Genomic DNA, 18,614 nt, shown 5'->3' with positions numbered 1-18,614 from the left:
TGGCAATCTTCTGGAAAAACTGCAAAATTTTTCAAATCCATCCAGACCAAAGAATATGCAGAATGAATCCCAAAGATATGAAACAAATTCTGAAAATGAATTTGTTCAACCTAACAATGTGACGAAACAACATTTTTCAATGAATGAATGCATTCAAAACTAAACAAAAATTTCCAGCATGCACATGTCTACTAACCTTTTTATATATGTACTGTATACCTTGTCAGTTCCAATGACATGCAAGAAAACGATGTGTATATTTGGTGATTTACCATGAATTGTAATTCCTGTGTATGAAGGGAACTTGGAGTACCCTGGGGTTTCTAAGGTCTAAATCCAGCCCTGTGCCCAACTAGTTGCTTTTGCCTTCCCTTGGACCACAATCATGAATGAGTAGTTCTGGCTCACAATTAGTATTCCAGTTAATTACAAAGGTGTTCAGTGGGGTTGAAGTCAGGGCTCTGTGCAGGTCACTCCAGTTCCTCCACACCAAACTGGTCAAACCATGTCTTTTATTGAGCTGGCTTGGAACATGGGCACAGTCATGCTGGAACAGAAAAGGGCCTTCAAAACTGAAAGCACACAGTTGTCCACAATGTCTTTGTATGATGTAGCATGGACACGACTCTTCACATCTGAACTCATTGATTTGGAGGAGGGTCCACATACATTTGGCCATAGAATGTTACTGACCTCAAGATGTTTTAGAAGCCTGATTTTTTTCCTGCTTGAGTTTTGTTTCATATCAACAACAGTTTATACAACAGCTTTACAGTAAATCATTGTAATATCATATAAAGCAACTACATCAATCTCGCCGCATTCCTCTGTTATTTTTTACGGGTTAAATTGCCACCTTTGCTTTTAAGTGGCTTTTTGACAATGTAAGTCTATTGTGAGTCCTTCAGGGAATCCAAGCTTTGGGTGATGACAGATTGGGCCTGTATTGAGTTTGCACAGGAGAAAGTACAGAAGCTTTCAGAAGTGGGGTGGAGGGGAGCTAAGTAAAAACCTATTCACTAAACTATGTCTAAGTCAATATTGTTGGAAAGATTATATTATAGCTTCACGGCTCACAGGCAACGTACACAGAAATTTCAGAAATGCTGCAGTACAGGGTCTGTGCACCTGTATGTTGCTGGGGGACAGAATGGTTTATATGCTATGGAGGCTTTGAAGAAGCCGCAATTGCTGTTATGTGTCACGTTATACATTTGTTTCATTAATATGCAGTCTGTGCCCACCACTCTTTTCGTTCACTTTTGACCAAACGTCAAAAGGCGCATTTTTTTGAGTTGCGGGTTAAATAGAAGAAAATCTTTGGGCAATTATTCTGCGTTTTCCTCCAGCATTAAATTAGGTGTACACCGCCAAAAATTTAGGGGAGGAACAGGAGACAAGAAATTAGGAGAAATCTCTCTATCAGAAGAATGCCTTCTTAAAAAAATAGGGAAAGGCTGCATAAGTTGAAAAAAGACACAGGTCCAAACAATGTAAAAAAAAAAATCATTTCGACTGACTACAACTATTCTTCTTGTTGTCCTTGTGTAACTGAGACAGGAAGTGAGGGAAAGTCTCCCAAGTGGAGACAGCAATAAAAACCTGATAGAAGTTCTAAAGCTGGCCATACAGTAGATGACTTGTTTTTTTAATCAGTCAGCAGGTTGAACAAAAAAAAACAAAAAAAAAAAACAATGGATTCCCCTACCCACACAGAATCCTTCCCACTGGAATATTGTGGGACTCTCTGCTTTCAGAATAAATTGATCAGCAGCTGCAGACTGATTGAGAAAAGTTTCCCAACAAGCCCGTTTGACAAAAGTCAGTCTGTTGATCAACTTCTGTCAGACGGGCATAGACACACATGGATCAAGGTTTGGATGGTCCCTGCTGAAACAGCTGAATTTTGATCCACCTATGGCCAGCTTTACAGTTTCACATTCAAAATTTTTTTGTTGTAGATATTTTTTTAAATTTTATAAGTTTTAAAGCTGAACCTCAGCTTTACTTTCAGGACTTGCACAGCTGTACAGGCTCCTCTAATGCCCGGAATTTTATTATTATTTATACACTGCCTAATATGAGTTTTACAGTGTGCATTAGAAGCTGTAGCAAGTCATATAGAATCTGACTCATTTCCTGACTGGAGGATGTCCAGCATCATCTAGCGCAGGGGTCTCCAAACTTTCTAAACAAAGAGCCAGTTTACCGTTCTTCAAACTTTAGGAGGGCCGGACTGATGCTAGTGGGAGAAGAAAATGTCTTGGTGTCAGTGGGAGTAAACAGTGTCCTATTTTTGATATTAGGAATTTGAATAGTACCCCATTGTTGGTGTCAGTGAGAGGAATAATGCCCCATTCTTGATGTCAGTGAGATAAATAATGCCCCATTGTAGGTGTCAAAGGCAGGAACTATGCTCCATTGTTGCTGACTGTGGGGCAAAAGGTGGCTCAAAGGCCAGATAAAAGCAAGCAAAGGGCCGCAGTTTGGAGACCACTGATCTAGCACTTTCTTCCCCATCCTGAAAGTCTCTGCCCTGTCCCTTCCTTTCACTGGGTTTCACATGCACATGCAGCTCGGAATGCCCACTCCTCCACTATGACATTTGCTAATCTAGATACTTTGATATTTTCATAACACCTCCCAAGAACAGCCCACTGCTTGTATTAGGGCTGCAGACTCTTAAGAGAAATACAATATCAGGGTACAGTGGTGTTTTCAGGAAGCTATGTACACCACCCTGCTGGCCCCTCCCACCAACCATAATCTATCTACATTGCATGGAGATGCACAGAGACCCAGTGATGCATTAATTGGGTCTAAATTAAGGTAATGCAGAAAGGTATTAGTAAAAAAAAAATCATTAGCATGTTGATGAGGGGAGAAGGGAGGAACCAGGGAAGAAAAAGCAGAATAAACTTCAGCTTTAGGACTTAAAGAGTATTTAGAGCCAAAAATGTTTTTCTGGATAAAATAAGAAATGGTTGGAAGCTCTTTTCATCAAAAGTGTTTGAGTTGTTGCAGGAATAGGAGGTATAGGCAAATTTCCAAATAAAGACAATTGTTCCAGTGGCAAATGCCTAGGAGGGGATATCCCTTCACTTTGTAAAGATCTTCTCTTGCACTTCCTGTTGTTTCTCTGAGAAAGGAAGTGAATGGAGAAGAAAATGGTTGTTTGATTGGGTTACCAGAATTTTTTTGGGGAAAAAAATGGCTACAAGGCCTGTATCCTAATAATATTTGGAGCAAGCTGGGCCAATAAAGTTCTAACTAGGTGGCATCCCGGTTAATTGATGAGCAGATCCTCTCTGTATTTCCAATTGATCTCTCATATATGTGGCTGTTCTCAGGCTATATACCAGTTTAAGGACTGTTCTTTTTTTTCCAACAGGTTCAGTCTACCAGTCCGTCAGCATTTCCGACCAATTACCATATACGTCCATGTCCCAGAGGGAAATTTCCAGAACGCCATCAAAAACCATTGACACCATGAAGGTGAGGAGACAGCTGCCATTCAGTGGGATTGATATCTCAGAAGTGTCTCAGAGGACAGTGTCTGGGTCCTCATAGCAACCAGACACTTTTCATTTTCTAATCTGCAATGAAGATTGACTATATGGAAATGGTTTGGTATCACAGGGGGGGGGGCACCATTCTAAAATTAAAACTGTTCATTTCACATAAAGATCCATCACTTTGGCTCTTTAACTAGTTGCAGACTTTGAATGTGCTATGCATGCCCCAAAAACACTTCATCATTGTACACAGGGTATGTGTAACATGTCCAGTCTCTGCTTCTGGGACCCCCCTCCAAGTATGCCATAATTATAGGATAATCATAGTCAGCATTACAGTATATTCAGGGAAGAAGTAGGCAGCTCTAGCTGTCAAAAAAGTCTGACTCAGTGTTTATAAACAGTACTGATCAGACTGCATTTATACAAAGATACAAAGTAACATATTGTAACATATTGTATCTTTCTGTTCATTCATCTGCAGATCAAAGGAATTAACTGAGATCTGCAGATGATATCAGCTAACGCAACCTGACAAGTAAAAAAAGTTTGCTTTTCTGTAATAAAATGTTCCTGTTTAGCTCCTTATTAATCCTAAATTTCCTCTAACCAGCCCTAATTGACTCCTTAGTCTCCTCTGTTCAGCCATTATTCTTCTGCTGATTTTTTTGTTTGTTTTGATTTAATTACCTATTAAAATTTAAACATTTTGTTTTTGTTTGTCAAGATTTCTACACATTTAACATATATTTAAAAAAGAGCACAAAAACACATCTGTAGAGAAACCTCATGGTCTTTTTGACAATGCGGTTTCCCTGCGGTTCCCGCATCTGCGTTCATGCTGTGGGCTGAGACACGTGGGTGTGCTATTCAGAGTGAATGGCAGCCCCGTGTGTCTCGAAAGAGCAGCACAATCCGGCTGCGGGTGGTTGCGGGTGCTGGAACAGGTGAAATTCCTGCACCCGCAACCAGCCTGGGGCCTGCGTGCTAGTATGAGTCAAGGCTAAAGCTGAATTCTAAACCTGATTTTATTCTTATGCGGCTAAAGGGATAAAAAAATCTATTTTTTTTAATAAAAAAGATGTTATGCTTACCTGCTCTGTGGATATTACACAGAACAGTCTCTTACCTCCTCATCTGGGTGCCCTTTTAGCATGGCCTGCCCCCTACTCCTTACTCATAGGATATGACTGACAGCAGCAAAAGCCAATGGCTCCCTTTGGTCACAGAGTCTCCTGTGAGACCAGTAAGAGGCAGCAGTACTACAATATTGCAGACAGGACAGCATTGGATTATGATTGGACTCATGTAAGTGTTTACAGAGTTGTGTGGGGGGAACAGGTGTTGGAAGTTGTTTTCTTTCACCTTAAGACCCCGGTCACATGAAGCCCTTTGAAATCGTGCGACTTAAGCAGGCCATACATGGGTCGAATTCCAAAAACATTGTTCGTTCTGTAATTCGATGGTGCCACCAATGATTTTGAAAATTGGTAATTTTTCATGAATTTTCCAGCATGCCTGATAAACTAAATGGGGAAGAACCATAAAAATGGGTCGGTGCCATTGCCCCACTAACAGAGCGAAAATTGGCCGATTATTCTTAGGTCCGATTTTCGAACTAAAAATCATTCAAAAATCGACCCATGTATGGCCGGCCTTACAGTGAAGTCACATGATCTCAAAGTCGGGGAACATGCCAATTTCAGGTGCGATTTACAAGACATCTGACACAGATATCTATGCAAATCACATGAAAATTGTGCATGTACTACTTTAGAAATCGGTGCGGCTCCGATCAAGACAGAACTGCACCGATTTGACCGCTGTAATTGTGGACAATAAGGTGTGATTTGGCATACGATTTGCAAGTGACATGGCATGCAAATCACATGCCAAATCGCACCTGATGTGACCGGGGTGTACTGCAGAGAATGCATTAAAGTGTTTTTACAGTAAACCCAAAAGCAAACTTTTTTCATTATATTGTAGCTTACCAGTTCTTAGATGATGTGATGGCTGTATTAGTTTGATTTTTTTTAGATTTTTTTCTTATATTTTCACCTGGTGATCTGGCCAGTAAGTCTTTTGTTTTTAAAAAAAACAAGATCTCTTCCAGATGTATCAGTTACAGGGATAAGACAAACCATTCAGCATTGACAGGGGTGCTTACAATGATCAGCTTTTATTTATTATTATTATTATTATTATTATTATACAGGATTTATATAGCGCCAACAGTTTGCTCAGTGCTTTACAATATAATGGCCAATGGCCATTACTCTGTCCTCCTGCTCCCTGACCTCTCCACGGCCTTCGACACAGTCGACCACCCCCTCCTCCTTACTAAACTGCACTCCCTTGGCATCAGGGACGCTGCTCTCTCCTGGTTCTCCTTCTACCTATCCCAACGCTCCTTCAGCGTCACCTATAACACTGCCACCTCCCCCTCACTCCCCCTCTCTGTTGGGGTCCCCCAAGGCTCGGTCCCTGGACCCCTCCTCTTCTCCATCTACACCTCCTCCCTTGGCAAACTAATAAACTCCCACGGCTTCAATTACCACCTCTATGCCGACGACACACAAATTTACCTCTCCACCCCCCACCTCACCCCCTCACTCTCCGCCCGCATCGCCCACCTCCTGAACGACATATCAGACTGGATGTTGCTCCATTTCCTAAAATTAAACCTGTCCAAAACCGAGCTCCTGGTCTCCCCCCCCCCCCCATCCTCTCCATCACTACTAACAATGCCACCATCACTCCCATCCCACATGCCAAAGTCTTGGGTGTCACCCTGGACTCCAACCTTTCCTTCCTACCTTACGTCCAATTACTATCAAGATCATGCAGGCTCCACCTCCGCAACATCTCCAAGATACGCACATTCCTCACCCCAGACACTACTAAACAACTCGTACACTCCCTCATCATCTCACGCCTGGACTACTGCAACTCCCTTCTCACTGGCCTACCCAAACAAACGCTATCCCCACTCCAGTCTATCCTGAACTCAGCGGCGAGACTCATCCACCTCACCAACCGCTCCACATCCGCCACCCCCCTCTGCCAATCCCTTCACTGGCTCCCGATTGCCCAACGCATCAAATTCAAACTGCTAACTCTGACCTACAAAGCCATTCACAACGCCGCTCCAAACTACATAACTGACCTGATACCCAAATACTACCTTACCTGTGCCCTTCGCTCCTCACAGGACCTCCTACTCTCTAGCTCCCTGGTCTCCTCCTCCCATGCCCGATTTCAGGATTTCTCCAGGACTTTCCCATCCTCTGGAACTCCCTACCCCAATCCATCCGACTGTCACCTACCCTCCTCACCTTCAGGCACACCCTGAAAACCCATCTCTTCAGGGAAGCCTACCCCACCCTCACCTAACAACTGACCTCCTCCACTCCTCCCACCACTCCATCCCCCACAGCCACTTCCTCCTGTACCACCTTCCCCTCCCTCCTAGATTGTAAGCTCAAAAGAGCAGGGCCCTCGAACCCCTCGTGTATTGTTTCTGTCTTGTCTCATGTTCTGTCCCCCTTGCTATTGTACAGCGCTGAGCATACCCTTTGGCGCTATATAAATACTGTATAATAATAATAATAATGGGAGACAATACAGCAACAATACAGTTCAATACAAGAGGGATAGGAGGGCCCTGCTCCTTGGAGCTTATTTATTCACCTTTATCCCAAAAGGAAATCAACTGTTTGCTGTAATGGATTATAAAGTGTGAGCTGCAGTTTGGCTTCAATGTGTTAGTGGTTCTAAATCTTCTAGTACATCTTTGCATACTAGCACATTATGCTATTATTTTTCAGGGGACATTTTTTTGCAAATTTTTTTGGGCAGTTTAATATTGCTTTAACAATGAACATCTCTTTTTTTTCCTTTTTTTTTGCTCATTTTTGTTCCAATAAATATAACATTAAAAGTATATTGTTAAATACTTTTTCTGCATTGATCAAAAGTATCTGTTGATCTTATCAGAAATCCAGTGCTGTCCAGTGCACTTCTGCAATCTTCTCTCAAACAATGTATTCAGCAAGTATGTTAGAACTACAGAACACATCCCCCCTATGTTATGCAGAAGAGAAGACACTTCCTGCAATAGAGTGACAATGCTGCTCCCTCCTAGATACCCTAGGACTGAAAGTGTGTTACTGTCAGGATCATTAGGTAAAAAGAAAGAAAAAAAAGCCTAAAGCTAATGCAGCCACCATATCTAAGGACTGGCAAGCTGCAATATCCGTTGTATTAAATTTAATTTTTTTTTATACATTTTAATGGATGATAACAAGTGCTTCAGAACATCACCTGAACATCACAAACAGGACAGCGAGACATCTAACCAGCCATCTTTCAGTAGGAGACATGTTTAGAGTCTGTAGCCATCCTTGCTAAGTAGACAAGGCAAAATTGTGCTCCAGCTTTTGGCAACCAGAAGTCACGTCTATTCATCCAACCTCAGTCAATTAATCATTTTGGTTGCTGTGGCTTACTATCCTTTTGCACTTTTTTAGCATTGCTTTATTAAATAAGTCTTAAAAGATATCTAAATTCAAAAACAAAAATGTAATATATTGCAGCTTGCTTGTCCTTAGATGTGGCGGCTGCATTCGTTTTCTTTTTATCAGGCTAGGAACATTTTCATGAAGTCTAGAAAATACCTGACGATCTTACAAGAAATGCAGTGTCCTTGTCATTCCAGTAAGATGAACTGAAAGCACAAACAATGTTATCTTCCATCTGTAAACTAATAATCCTCCCAACCCGCATGTAAAGGAGATGAAGAGAGACATGTTTGAAGTCCAGCTTGGATGACAGCTATGCTTCCCTTTATGGGAACAGTGGAATGTGTGAGTGTTGTCACCCTAGTACAGCAAGTGTGTTATTGGTAGGATTGCCAGGTAAAAATGAAGCTACATTATAGAAATGTTTTAGATTTAAGTATGCTTTAATATTCTTAAAAAGTCCTCTTGTTCTTCATATATTATTATTTTTTATTATTATTATTATTATTATTATACAGGATTTATATAGCGCCAACAGTTTGCTCAGCGCTTTACAAAATGAAGGTAGACATTACAGTTACAATACAATTTGGTACACGAGGAAACAGAGGACCCTGCTCATTAGAGCTTACAATCTTGGAGATATGTCATGAAGCAGTCTCATGTGTACAAACACTGCTTCTCTGCGGGGATCCACCCCGTATCAAATGCCCTGCATACAAAAGAGACTCGCCCAACTAGTCGGCATTCCTGAGGGATAGCAGTGCCTCTAGGCAGGGCGCAGATTATTATGTAAAAATAGGCCAACACACATTCAAATCTAAGCATATCTAGCCAAGACCTTTCTCATATGGAGGCAAAGAGTTTTAGGCATGAACCAAACTATAAAGGCACCTAGGGATATTAAACCTTATTTATTAACATTTTGAAAGGCGTTTGTAAGCATCACTAACCAGCCACTATGGAAAGGCTGCCCAGAGGTCAACCATTTCCCAGACATCAAAGGCATTGAAGGTATTTCCCTGACCCCAAACAATGAAGACATTCCTCCACTCTCAGCATATATGTCATGGGTGGAAATTGTATACTTTGCCCAGGTACAGAGGACCTGTCAATAAAAAATGTTTTCACAACAACAGAAATGGGCCATGGCAATTCTGCCTGCATGTCAAAGCCGATAGATGAGAAATGAACCTTTAACCACTTGCGTACCAGAGCATTTTTAATTTTTTTTTGCACGCATGTTAAAATCAGCATTTTTTGCTAGAATTACAGTAAATCCCCAAAAATATATTTTCTGAAAGCAGAGACCCTAAAGAATAATATGACTGTAGTAGCATTTTTTTATGTTGTGCAATATTTGTGCACTTATTTATCAAACACATATTTTATCAAACATACATTGGGCTGCATTAAGTAAATAGATCCCAAACATGTCAAATCTTAAAATTGCTCATGCACAGGGAATCGCAAAAAAAGATATCCAAAATTCTCAATAAGTGACACTTTAAAAGCAGGGTTTCAGTTTAGAATTAATTGTGAACTATGGCTCCAGAACTATTGCTCTCATATCGATATTTGGGACAATACTTCAGATGTGCAGCGCAATTGCTGTTTACATATGCATGCTCACCCCACCCTGCGTATTTTGTATGGTATGTGTGCGGGGGTGACAGGGGTGATTAGAAAAAAATACATTATTTGTATTTATTTAGTTATTCTTTTTTAACACTTTTTCCTTTTTTTCAGTCACAAACATGGGCCACATGATACTGTGGGCAAGTGACAGGAACTCTTTAGGGAAACATTGCGGGGTCTTTTAGAGCCTCGTTCTCCTGCCCTCCAGTGCTACTATTCAAACACAGATTGTGTTTCAATATCTGCATCCTCGGCTATACTACTGTGACCCTGGAAATGACGCAATATACGCCAATTCTGGGGTCATTAGTCACAAGAGGAATTGGGGAATTTATCAGGACTGTTTTTTTCTGCCTTTGTATACTTTCACCTAATTTCCCTGCCAGTAACACACTTCCTGTCCCAGGGTGACAATGCTCATTCCCTGTACTGTATCTATGGAGGAACAGTGTAGTCACTGCTGCCCAATTCTCACCTGGACTACAGAAAACCTTCATGTCTCTTTATTTTCATGTAGTCAGGTGCTTGGCTACAGACAGAAATTTAGGACACTGTGCTGTGGGGCCGTGTTTCCCAATGGACTACAGCTGAATGCGTTAACACTACCTCCCTCATCCACCAGGAGGAGCTGACAAGCAGAAGAAGACTTGATGGTTGGCAGCATAGAATCATGGGATATGAAGTTCGGTAGAGAAACTTTATTATGGCAGTTAATGGACTATTGGAACAATTCCTAAAGCAAGCCAGGTATAAAGAGAGAGAGATGCATTTTCACAAACTGAATACCAAGGGATTTCTTCTTTGCTACAAGGAGACTGAGGTGTGCATATCTGTGCACATTAACCTACTGTGAGCCTGCAGCCTTGTTCTGAGGACTAGAGTCACTCCAGGCAGACCAAAAATTGAGCTGACATCTGAACAGTGGGACCCCTGTTGCTGTATCGCTGGGACTGGTCAGAGGACACTGCCACCATTAACCTGTTGCTGCTAGCAGAGGCTGAGCACATAAAGACTGGCCATCTAGCTAGCAGCATTATTTACTGCATGCACACTATACTGGGACTGTACTCATGTACACCACCATAATGACTGGGCCCCAACACTAGCTGGCTGAAGAACTAGGGCTAAAGATTGCTCACTCAGATAGCTGCTTCACAAGAACTTTGTCTATTGTCCATAATAAGAAGTACCTATTTTGGGAGTTTTACATTTAATTGCTGTCATTCACATAGAGTGCAAGCTACAGTGGATATAGCTTACTGTTTACAGAGGATTTATCACAGTATTAATTATCATTGCTGTTACTGCCTTCTAATGCCATTACTTATTGCTGATTTTGTGGATTAGCAGGTTTACCGTAATTTAGCTGCATAGAACACCATTCTATGCTGCTATAGCCTAGTGAACATATTGTTTAGTGAACTGTGATTGACCTAATCCTTTACTCACTCATTTATGCACATACTGCTATTTACTGCAACTCGTGGCAACATATTGAGTTCATCTACCACTTACTGGTCTGATGTTTGCTTTTTTATACTGAACTTTAGTTGTGTGCAGGGTATGTTTATTTGTGCTCCCAGTAGCAGTGCAGTATCCATTTGCTTAACCTGGTATGTAGGTGGGGCTGAGGTTGTTATCAGAGTCAAAGCAGAAGAACAGAGAACCAATCTACCAAGCAGCTCCTGCGTGGGTAGTGCTACAATCATAACATACGGGGGAGGTGTTCTGTAACACAGAACTGGACAGAGCTGCAGGGCTGATAACACTTCTTGAAATATCAGTGCAGTACAGGCACTGGAAATTAGGAGCTTCTTGGATTTCTGGCAAAATCAACAGGTATTTTGTACATGTATTGGAGACATTAACTGTATATACTATATATATATATATATACAGTGGGGATAGAAAGTTTGGGCACCCCAGCTAAAAACTTGTATTAATGTGCATAAAGAAGCCAAGGAAAGATAGAAAAATCTCCAAAAGGCATCAAATTACAGATTAGACATTCTTATAATATGTCAACAAAAGTTAGATTTTATTTCCATCATTTACACTTTCAAAATAACAGAAAACAAAAAAATGTCGTCTGCAAAAGTTTGGGCACCCTGCAGAGTTAATATCTTGTACTGCCCCCTTTGGCAAGTATCACAGCTTGTAAACGCTTTTTGTAGCCAGCCAAGAGTCTTTCAATTCTTGTTTGAGGTATCTTTGCCCATTCTTCCTTACAAAAGTCTTCCAGTTCTTTGAGATTTCTGGGCTGTCTGTCACGCACTGCTCTTTTAAGGTCTGTCCATAGATTTTCAATTATGTTGAGGTCAGGAGATTGTGAAGGCCATGGCAAAACCTTCAGTTTACACCTCTTGATGTAATCCCCCGTGGATTTCGAGGTGTGTTTAGGATCATTATCCATTTGTAGAAGCCATCCTCTCTTCAACTTCAGCTTTTTCACAGATGGCATCAAGTTACTATATAAAATTTGCTGAAATTTTATTGAATCCACTTTTCCTTCTACTCGTGAGATGTTCCCTGTGCCACTGGCTGCAACACAACCCCAAAGCATGATTGATCCAACCCCATGCTTAACAGTTGGACAGAGGTTCTTTTCATTAAATTCTGTGCCCCTTCTTCTCCAAACGTACCTTTGCTCATTCCGGCCAAAAAGTTCAGTCTTAACCTCATCGGTACACAGAACTTGTTTCCAAAATGCATCAGGCTTGTCTATATGTTCATTTGCAAAGTTCAAACGATGATTTTTGTGGTGAGGACGTAGAAGAGGTTTTCTTCTGATGACTCTTCCATGAAGACCATATTTGTACAAGTATCTCTTTATAGTGGAATAGTGTACCACAACTCCAGTGTCTGCCAGATCTTTCTGGAGGGATCGTGCAGTCAAATGTGGGTTATGAATTGTTTTTCTCACAATCCTGCGAGCTGTTCTGTCTGATATTTTTCTTGGTCTTCCAGATCTTGCTTTAACTTCCACTGTTCCTGATGACTGCCATTTCTTAATTACATTCCGAACAGAGGATATTGACATCTAAAAACGCTTTGCTATCTTCTTATAGCCTTCTCCAGCTTTGTGAGCGTCAACTATTTTCAGTTTCAGTTTTCTAGACAACTGCTTAGAAGAACCCATGGTGCTGATTGTTGGGGCAAGGTCAGATGAGTCTGGGCATTTAAAACCTTTGAGATTGACATCACCTGGTCTTCCCAGACGATGATTGAGAACAATCCATGACACTGGCAGGTCTCAGCTTGGCAAAGGGGGCAGTGCATGCTATAAATTCTGCAGGGTGCCCAAACTTTTGCAGATGCCATTATTTTGTTTTCTGTTATTTTGAAAGTGTAAATGATGGAAATAAAATCTAACTTTTGTTGACATATTATAAGAATGTCTAATCTGTAATTTGATGCCTTTTGGAGATTTTTCCATCTTTCCTTGGCTTCTTTATGCACATTAATACAAATTTTTAGCTGGGGTGCCCAAACTTTCGATCCCCACTGTATATATATATATATATATATATATATATTTTTTTTTTTTTTTTTTTTTTTTGTATTTTTTTTTATTATTATTATTATTTATTTATTTATTTTTTGATGCCCAGACATACAACTTTAACTTGTTATGCTACTGCTATTTTGTATTTTCCCTCCAGGACTATCAGACATCAGCGTATGAAAATGGGTGGAGTGGAGGATACTCACAATATGGCCAACGGAGGCAGGAAAATGGTTGGGCTGGGAGCTACAATACCTACAGTCAGTGGGGTACTGAAAGAGACTTGAACCAGAGGAAGCCTCTATCTAGAAAGGAGGTTTCTCCAGAAAGAGAAGTTGGAATGGGAACATATGAACAAAGGAAAAATACATCAGCCAGCTTAAGATATCCAGATCACCGGCAGTACAATGCCTCCACTGCCCGCTACTCACGCTCCGAATTTGGAACTGCGGCTAAAGCACGGCAGAGCACCACCAGAAAGTCCAACATGTCTGACCAAGATTCTGTGTTCATGAACAGTGGCCCAAACAGTCCAGCCAAAGCCATCTATGAACAGAGGAACAGCCGAAGTCTAAACAACCTTCTTGATAAGGAGAATTACCAGACTTCCTACATGGCAGGTAGTGGCCAAGTTAAAGCAGTAATCTCACCACAACAGATGTACAGTAGACCAGAGATTCACAGAGCGACATACCAAAAGACCGTCTACAGGACTGGAAGGGGGGATTATTCTGGAGTCAGTGGAATGAACATGAGTGGCAAGAGAACAACCATGACAGCTGGGAGGGTTGCTGCTGGAAGTGGAATTGTGCAAGACCGTGTTGATGGTGTCCAGATGGAAGGGCCTGTTGGGTAAGTTAGTTGTCATGAATGTGTTTCTTAAGAACATCTGCACTGAAAAGTAAACATAATGCTTTGGAAGATAGACAGCAGAGATAGAAACTGCACTTGGTTATTCCACTGCTGAAGTTTCCATTATATTTTGCAAGTGTCAAGTTAAAGGCCTGCTCTGGTCTTAAGCTGGCCATACACTAGTAGAATTTATTCCATTTTCTAATCGTTAGTGAGGTTAAATCAACGTTCATTTTTTACCACAGTTGAAAAAATTCAAAGGGGCAGGATGGAAAATGATTCTCAAACGAAGGAATTTTTAACATTGAATTTAGTTTTGGTTTTGGAAAAGTCCATTCACTTGATATTGAATGTTAAAGCAAATGTTTTTTGAACTAATGTGTTCATGGCCAGCTTTATTAATGCCACACTGTTTGCCTATTACATGCACACTTGGTTGGGGAAGAGATGGGTGTAAAACAGAACATCCCAACACAAAATCCTGTCATTGCTGCCAAACCCAGGTCTTAATTGTTGTGGGGGATTGGGTTTAACTGGTAGAGGAGGGGGCAGTTTACATCATTCTTCTGAAACATCCTAAAACCATCCTAATAACAGGGGAGTGGCAACCTTCACTAACCACTACTTTACAGCACATTGTTTTTCCAGAACTGCAGGTGAACTAAAATACTTTAAACAAGGTTGGTTTGATTGTGATCTCACACAGAAATGCCAAATATAATTAAGTCAAAGTTAGTAGGGCACACCCTATATTTTGAAGGCCAAAGTGGACCTTACTGTTCTCCAGCATCTGTGGGACCAGAAAATGTGTTCAAGAGACCTCCAGCATCTGTGGGACCTGGGAGTATATTATCAGAATCACTGATACTGGGGCATTTGAATTGGATCTTTACAGTTCTGCATAAACCTATTCCTGACGTATCACAGAGTAGAGCAATAGTACAGTATAATCTTTTCAAAATACTATACCATTTGTCATTTAAAAGCCTACATAAGCTGCAGTTCAATTGATCTTCCCCAGACAACTTCTGACAGGAGGAAGCTTCACTCAATCCCCACCACCACCAACACCACTACCACCACCACCACCACCCCCTTCCTCAGTGATCAGACTGTGTTTTTTTTTAATAAATAAGGGAATCCTGGATAGTAGTGGGCAATAAGGTGGCCAATGCTAAGGACTCTGCCGAAGACTCTTGACAGTCTAATGTTTTAACAAAACTGGCCAAGTGACTTACCCCTTGAAATTCACAGCAGACAAATGTAAATACTTGTGGGCACTCATATGCGCTTGTTGGATGACCCATTCCAAAACCTAGAACATTTATATGGCGTTGACCTCCCTTTTTGCAGCTATAACAGCCTCCACTCTTCTAGGATGGCTTACCATTCCATCAAAAAGAGCATTTGTGTGGTCAGGTAAGAGCATTCCAATTCAAAACTGGTCAAACCATGTATTCATGGAGCTTGCTTTGTACACAGGGACACAGAAAAGAACAGCCTTCCCCAAACTGCTGCCACAAGGACGGTTGTCTGCAGTAGTATTAGCAGTACCCTTCAGTGGAAATACCTGAACTCAATCATTTCTAGGAGGGATTGACACACTTTTTTCCTTATAGTGTACATCAGCCATTCTCAGCCTTTTTAACATGGAGGAACCTTTGAAAGAATGTTCCAGTCTGAGGGAACACCTGCTAACCATTACTATAGCTATAGCTCCTGATACATTTGTGTGCTGGTCACTGCGGAGAATAACCTTTAGATGTGTGGTCATTAGGAAGAATCTTCCCCTTAGAGGTGGCTAAAAAGATTATTGCTGTCAATGGTTACTTATCTGAGAGGCAGAAACTGCTCACTGCTCAAGGAACTCTTAGCAACCTCTGGAAGAACCCTGTTTGAGAAAGGCTGGTGTAGATGGTGTTAGTTTAGCTATAGAAAAATAAAAAAAAATTGATTAGTACATCTTTGCCGTTAAACTAGAATTTTTCTTTAACACATTAGTGATTTCTGATTAGTTGGTTTTAACACTTTGGTCATGACAACTGCTGCTGCCATTGCCAATGAGAAATTGTTATGTCTTTTACCAGAAGCTCAGCTCCGGTTCAGGTGACGTCAGAGGTGGACATGACCCTGGAGAGGGCAGTGAGTGTGCTGCAAAGTGACAACTCCACCTCATACTGGCAAGTTGCAGCTGCCAACTTCATTCAACATGAGTGCTTCCAGAAGATTGAGGCAAGAAGGCGGGTATGTTTCTCAGTGACATTTGTAACTCTTGTGTTTGCATGTATTGACTGAAGAGTTCTTAAATTCTCTTCATTACTACCCACTAGGCTGACAGTAAGAGTACCTACAGTGGAATGAGTGGCTTTATTAAACATGGCTCCTACTGATGTGCATAAGAGGGATAAACTTTAGCATTTTGTACTTTCATCCACTCCATCCTTCCCATTATTTAGTGCTGAACGTCTGCTATATAATTCAGTTCTGTACTCCTTTAAAAATAACTAATGGTAGGCTTTCATACAGTTAGCATAAGAGTGTACGTATCCAAATGTGTTTTGATATTATCTTCTGTAATCTCCCTCACAGCTGTACTCAGCCTTGGAGAGGAAAGGTCAGAACAAAGAGTAAGTCAGTCTCTGCTGTATGCACATGTGTTGACAGGGAGCATGCTGACAGGAGGCGAGAGTAGAGTAAACAGAGGGATGACTTATCACTGTGTTGCTGCTCCTTCATTATCCAATAACAAGCTGCAGGATGGACAGTTGACACAACTGTATTCATTGACTGTAACAGAGAAAGATGTGATGTCATCTTTCATGCTATTCTCTAAAAGAAAATCTAGAGGATACGGTGAGAGCCCCCATAATGGGCACAGCAGATGTACAGATCAGGAACTCAGCACAGGGATGGTGTAAGCCCATTATAATGAGCACATTAGGTGTGGAGACCCAGGACTCAAACACAGGGATGATGGGAGTCCCTCATAATGGGTACATCAGGTGTGTAGACCTGGAAGTTCAGAACAGGGATGGTGGGGATCCCTCATATTGATCACAACAGGTGTACAGACCTGGAAAGTCAGCACAGAGACTATGGGGGTCCCTCATAAGGAAACAGGGAAATCAACACATGGACCTTACCAATAAAGTCTCTGAGAGAGAGAAGAAACTGTTTACAGCCAGTCTATACACATGTGGGAAACATGCACAGTTTTATTAAAGAGTTACCTTTATAGCTTAACATCAACACTTGAAAAATACATATTTTCTTTTATCATAGCCACTAATGAGATTGGATTTTTGTTGACCCGGTCAGAGCTCAGAGCAGGGAATGAGATTTAGTTAGGAAGGCAGGAATTTCACACAGGAGTGATATCTTAATCCCCTCTGGAATTCAGAGTCTCTTTCTGAAATTCATTTCAGATGGAGCTAAAATACTAAACTTAATTTTTAGCAGCTGGACTTTTCTGTTGAACGTAATGTGAGGGACTAAAGAACAATTTAGGTTGAGCTAGATGGTCTAGTGTCATATACTGTATGTAGCAATGTGATCATGCCAGGATTGATCATGCAAAGCCATGGCAGACGTCTTATTCTGAAAATGCTAATTACCTGGCTATCACGTTGATCCTCCATGCTTCTGAACTTTGAAGCTGACTTACCAGATTAAGATTTCATATAAATTGAAAAAAAACAAAAAACAAAGGATATACTACATCAGCTTAAAAATGTTAAAAAACAAAATATTACTGACCCAAAACATTATAGGTTTCCTTTAATCACTCTCTTTTTTCACAGCCAGGAGCAAAGTACAATAACCTGTTGTCACCAATCAGATATTATCTATTCTTGCTCTTCACTAAACCAATAAAATCTGCTATATAATTGGATGCCACTAAATCCTGCTAAATGTTAAGGAGGTAGTGCATTTTGTAGAACTCTCTCAGACCTGTGTCCCCTTAATCATGTCTGTGCTGTGTCCTACAGGTATACACCCTAGGTGGGATTCCACGGCTGATACGCCTTCTGAACAATGACAATGAGGAAGTGCAGCGGGCAGCCTGCGCGGCTCTCAGGAATTTGGTGTTCGAGGACAACGATAACAAACTGGAGGTGTGCGAACAGAGGGGGATGCCAACTCTACTGAACTTGATGAGAGATACACAGGACCTGGAGATAAAGAGACAAATCACAGGTGAGGCCTTCACTTTTATAGTGGAGGTGGCAGCTTTGCCATGAAAAGATATATCTCATATCAATATATTACATGTCAACCAGACTCACAGTTGGTATTTAGGCCTTGTATATGAATCGACACAGTTGACCACCCCCCCCTCCTCCTCAAAAAATGACACTCCCTCGGCCTCAGAGATTCTGCTCTCTCCTGGCTCTCATCCTACCTGTCACAACGCTCTTTCAGCATTACCTATAATGCTACCACCTCCCCCTCACTCTCCCTCTCTGTTGGGGTCCCTCAAGGCTCCGTCCTCGGGCCCCTTCTCTTCTCCATCTACACCTCCTCCCTTGGCCAACTCATACACTCTCACGGCTTCAACTACCACCTATATGCCGACGACAC

At 41.3% G+C, this 18,614-nt stretch overlaps 1 protein-coding gene across 2 annotated transcripts in view; it reads left to right on the top strand.

Annotated features, from left to right (window-relative positions):
• Positions 1 to 18,614, top strand: part of PKP2 (plakophilin 2) — a 150,273-nt gene that overhangs the window by 68,782 nt on the left and 62,877 nt on the right. Inside the window, exons 2-5 of one of the 2 annotated variants that reach the window (XM_089671700.1) lie at positions 3,392 to 3,495; positions 13,339 to 14,033; positions 16,124 to 16,277; positions 18,023 to 18,230. In XM_089671700.1, the coding sequence (XP_089527826.1) occupies positions 3,392 to 3,495; positions 13,339 to 14,033; positions 16,124 to 16,277; positions 18,023 to 18,230 (1,161 nt within the window). Of the gene's footprint in view, positions 1 to 3,391; positions 3,496 to 13,338; positions 14,034 to 16,120; positions 16,278 to 18,022; positions 18,231 to 18,614 lie in introns of both variants that reach the window. The other variant, XM_089671699.1, reaches the window with a different exon arrangement.

This window comes from Staurois parvus, unplaced genomic scaffold (assembly GCF_062004578.1).
Source record: "Staurois parvus isolate SC_StPar_1 unplaced genomic scaffold, SC_StPar_1.0 ptg000114l, whole genome shotgun sequence".
Taxonomy (NCBI): domain Eukaryota; kingdom Metazoa; phylum Chordata; class Amphibia; order Anura; family Ranidae; genus Staurois; species Staurois parvus.
Note: the sequence above shows the minus strand (reverse complement) of the source record. Positions and strands in the feature narration are given on the sequence as shown.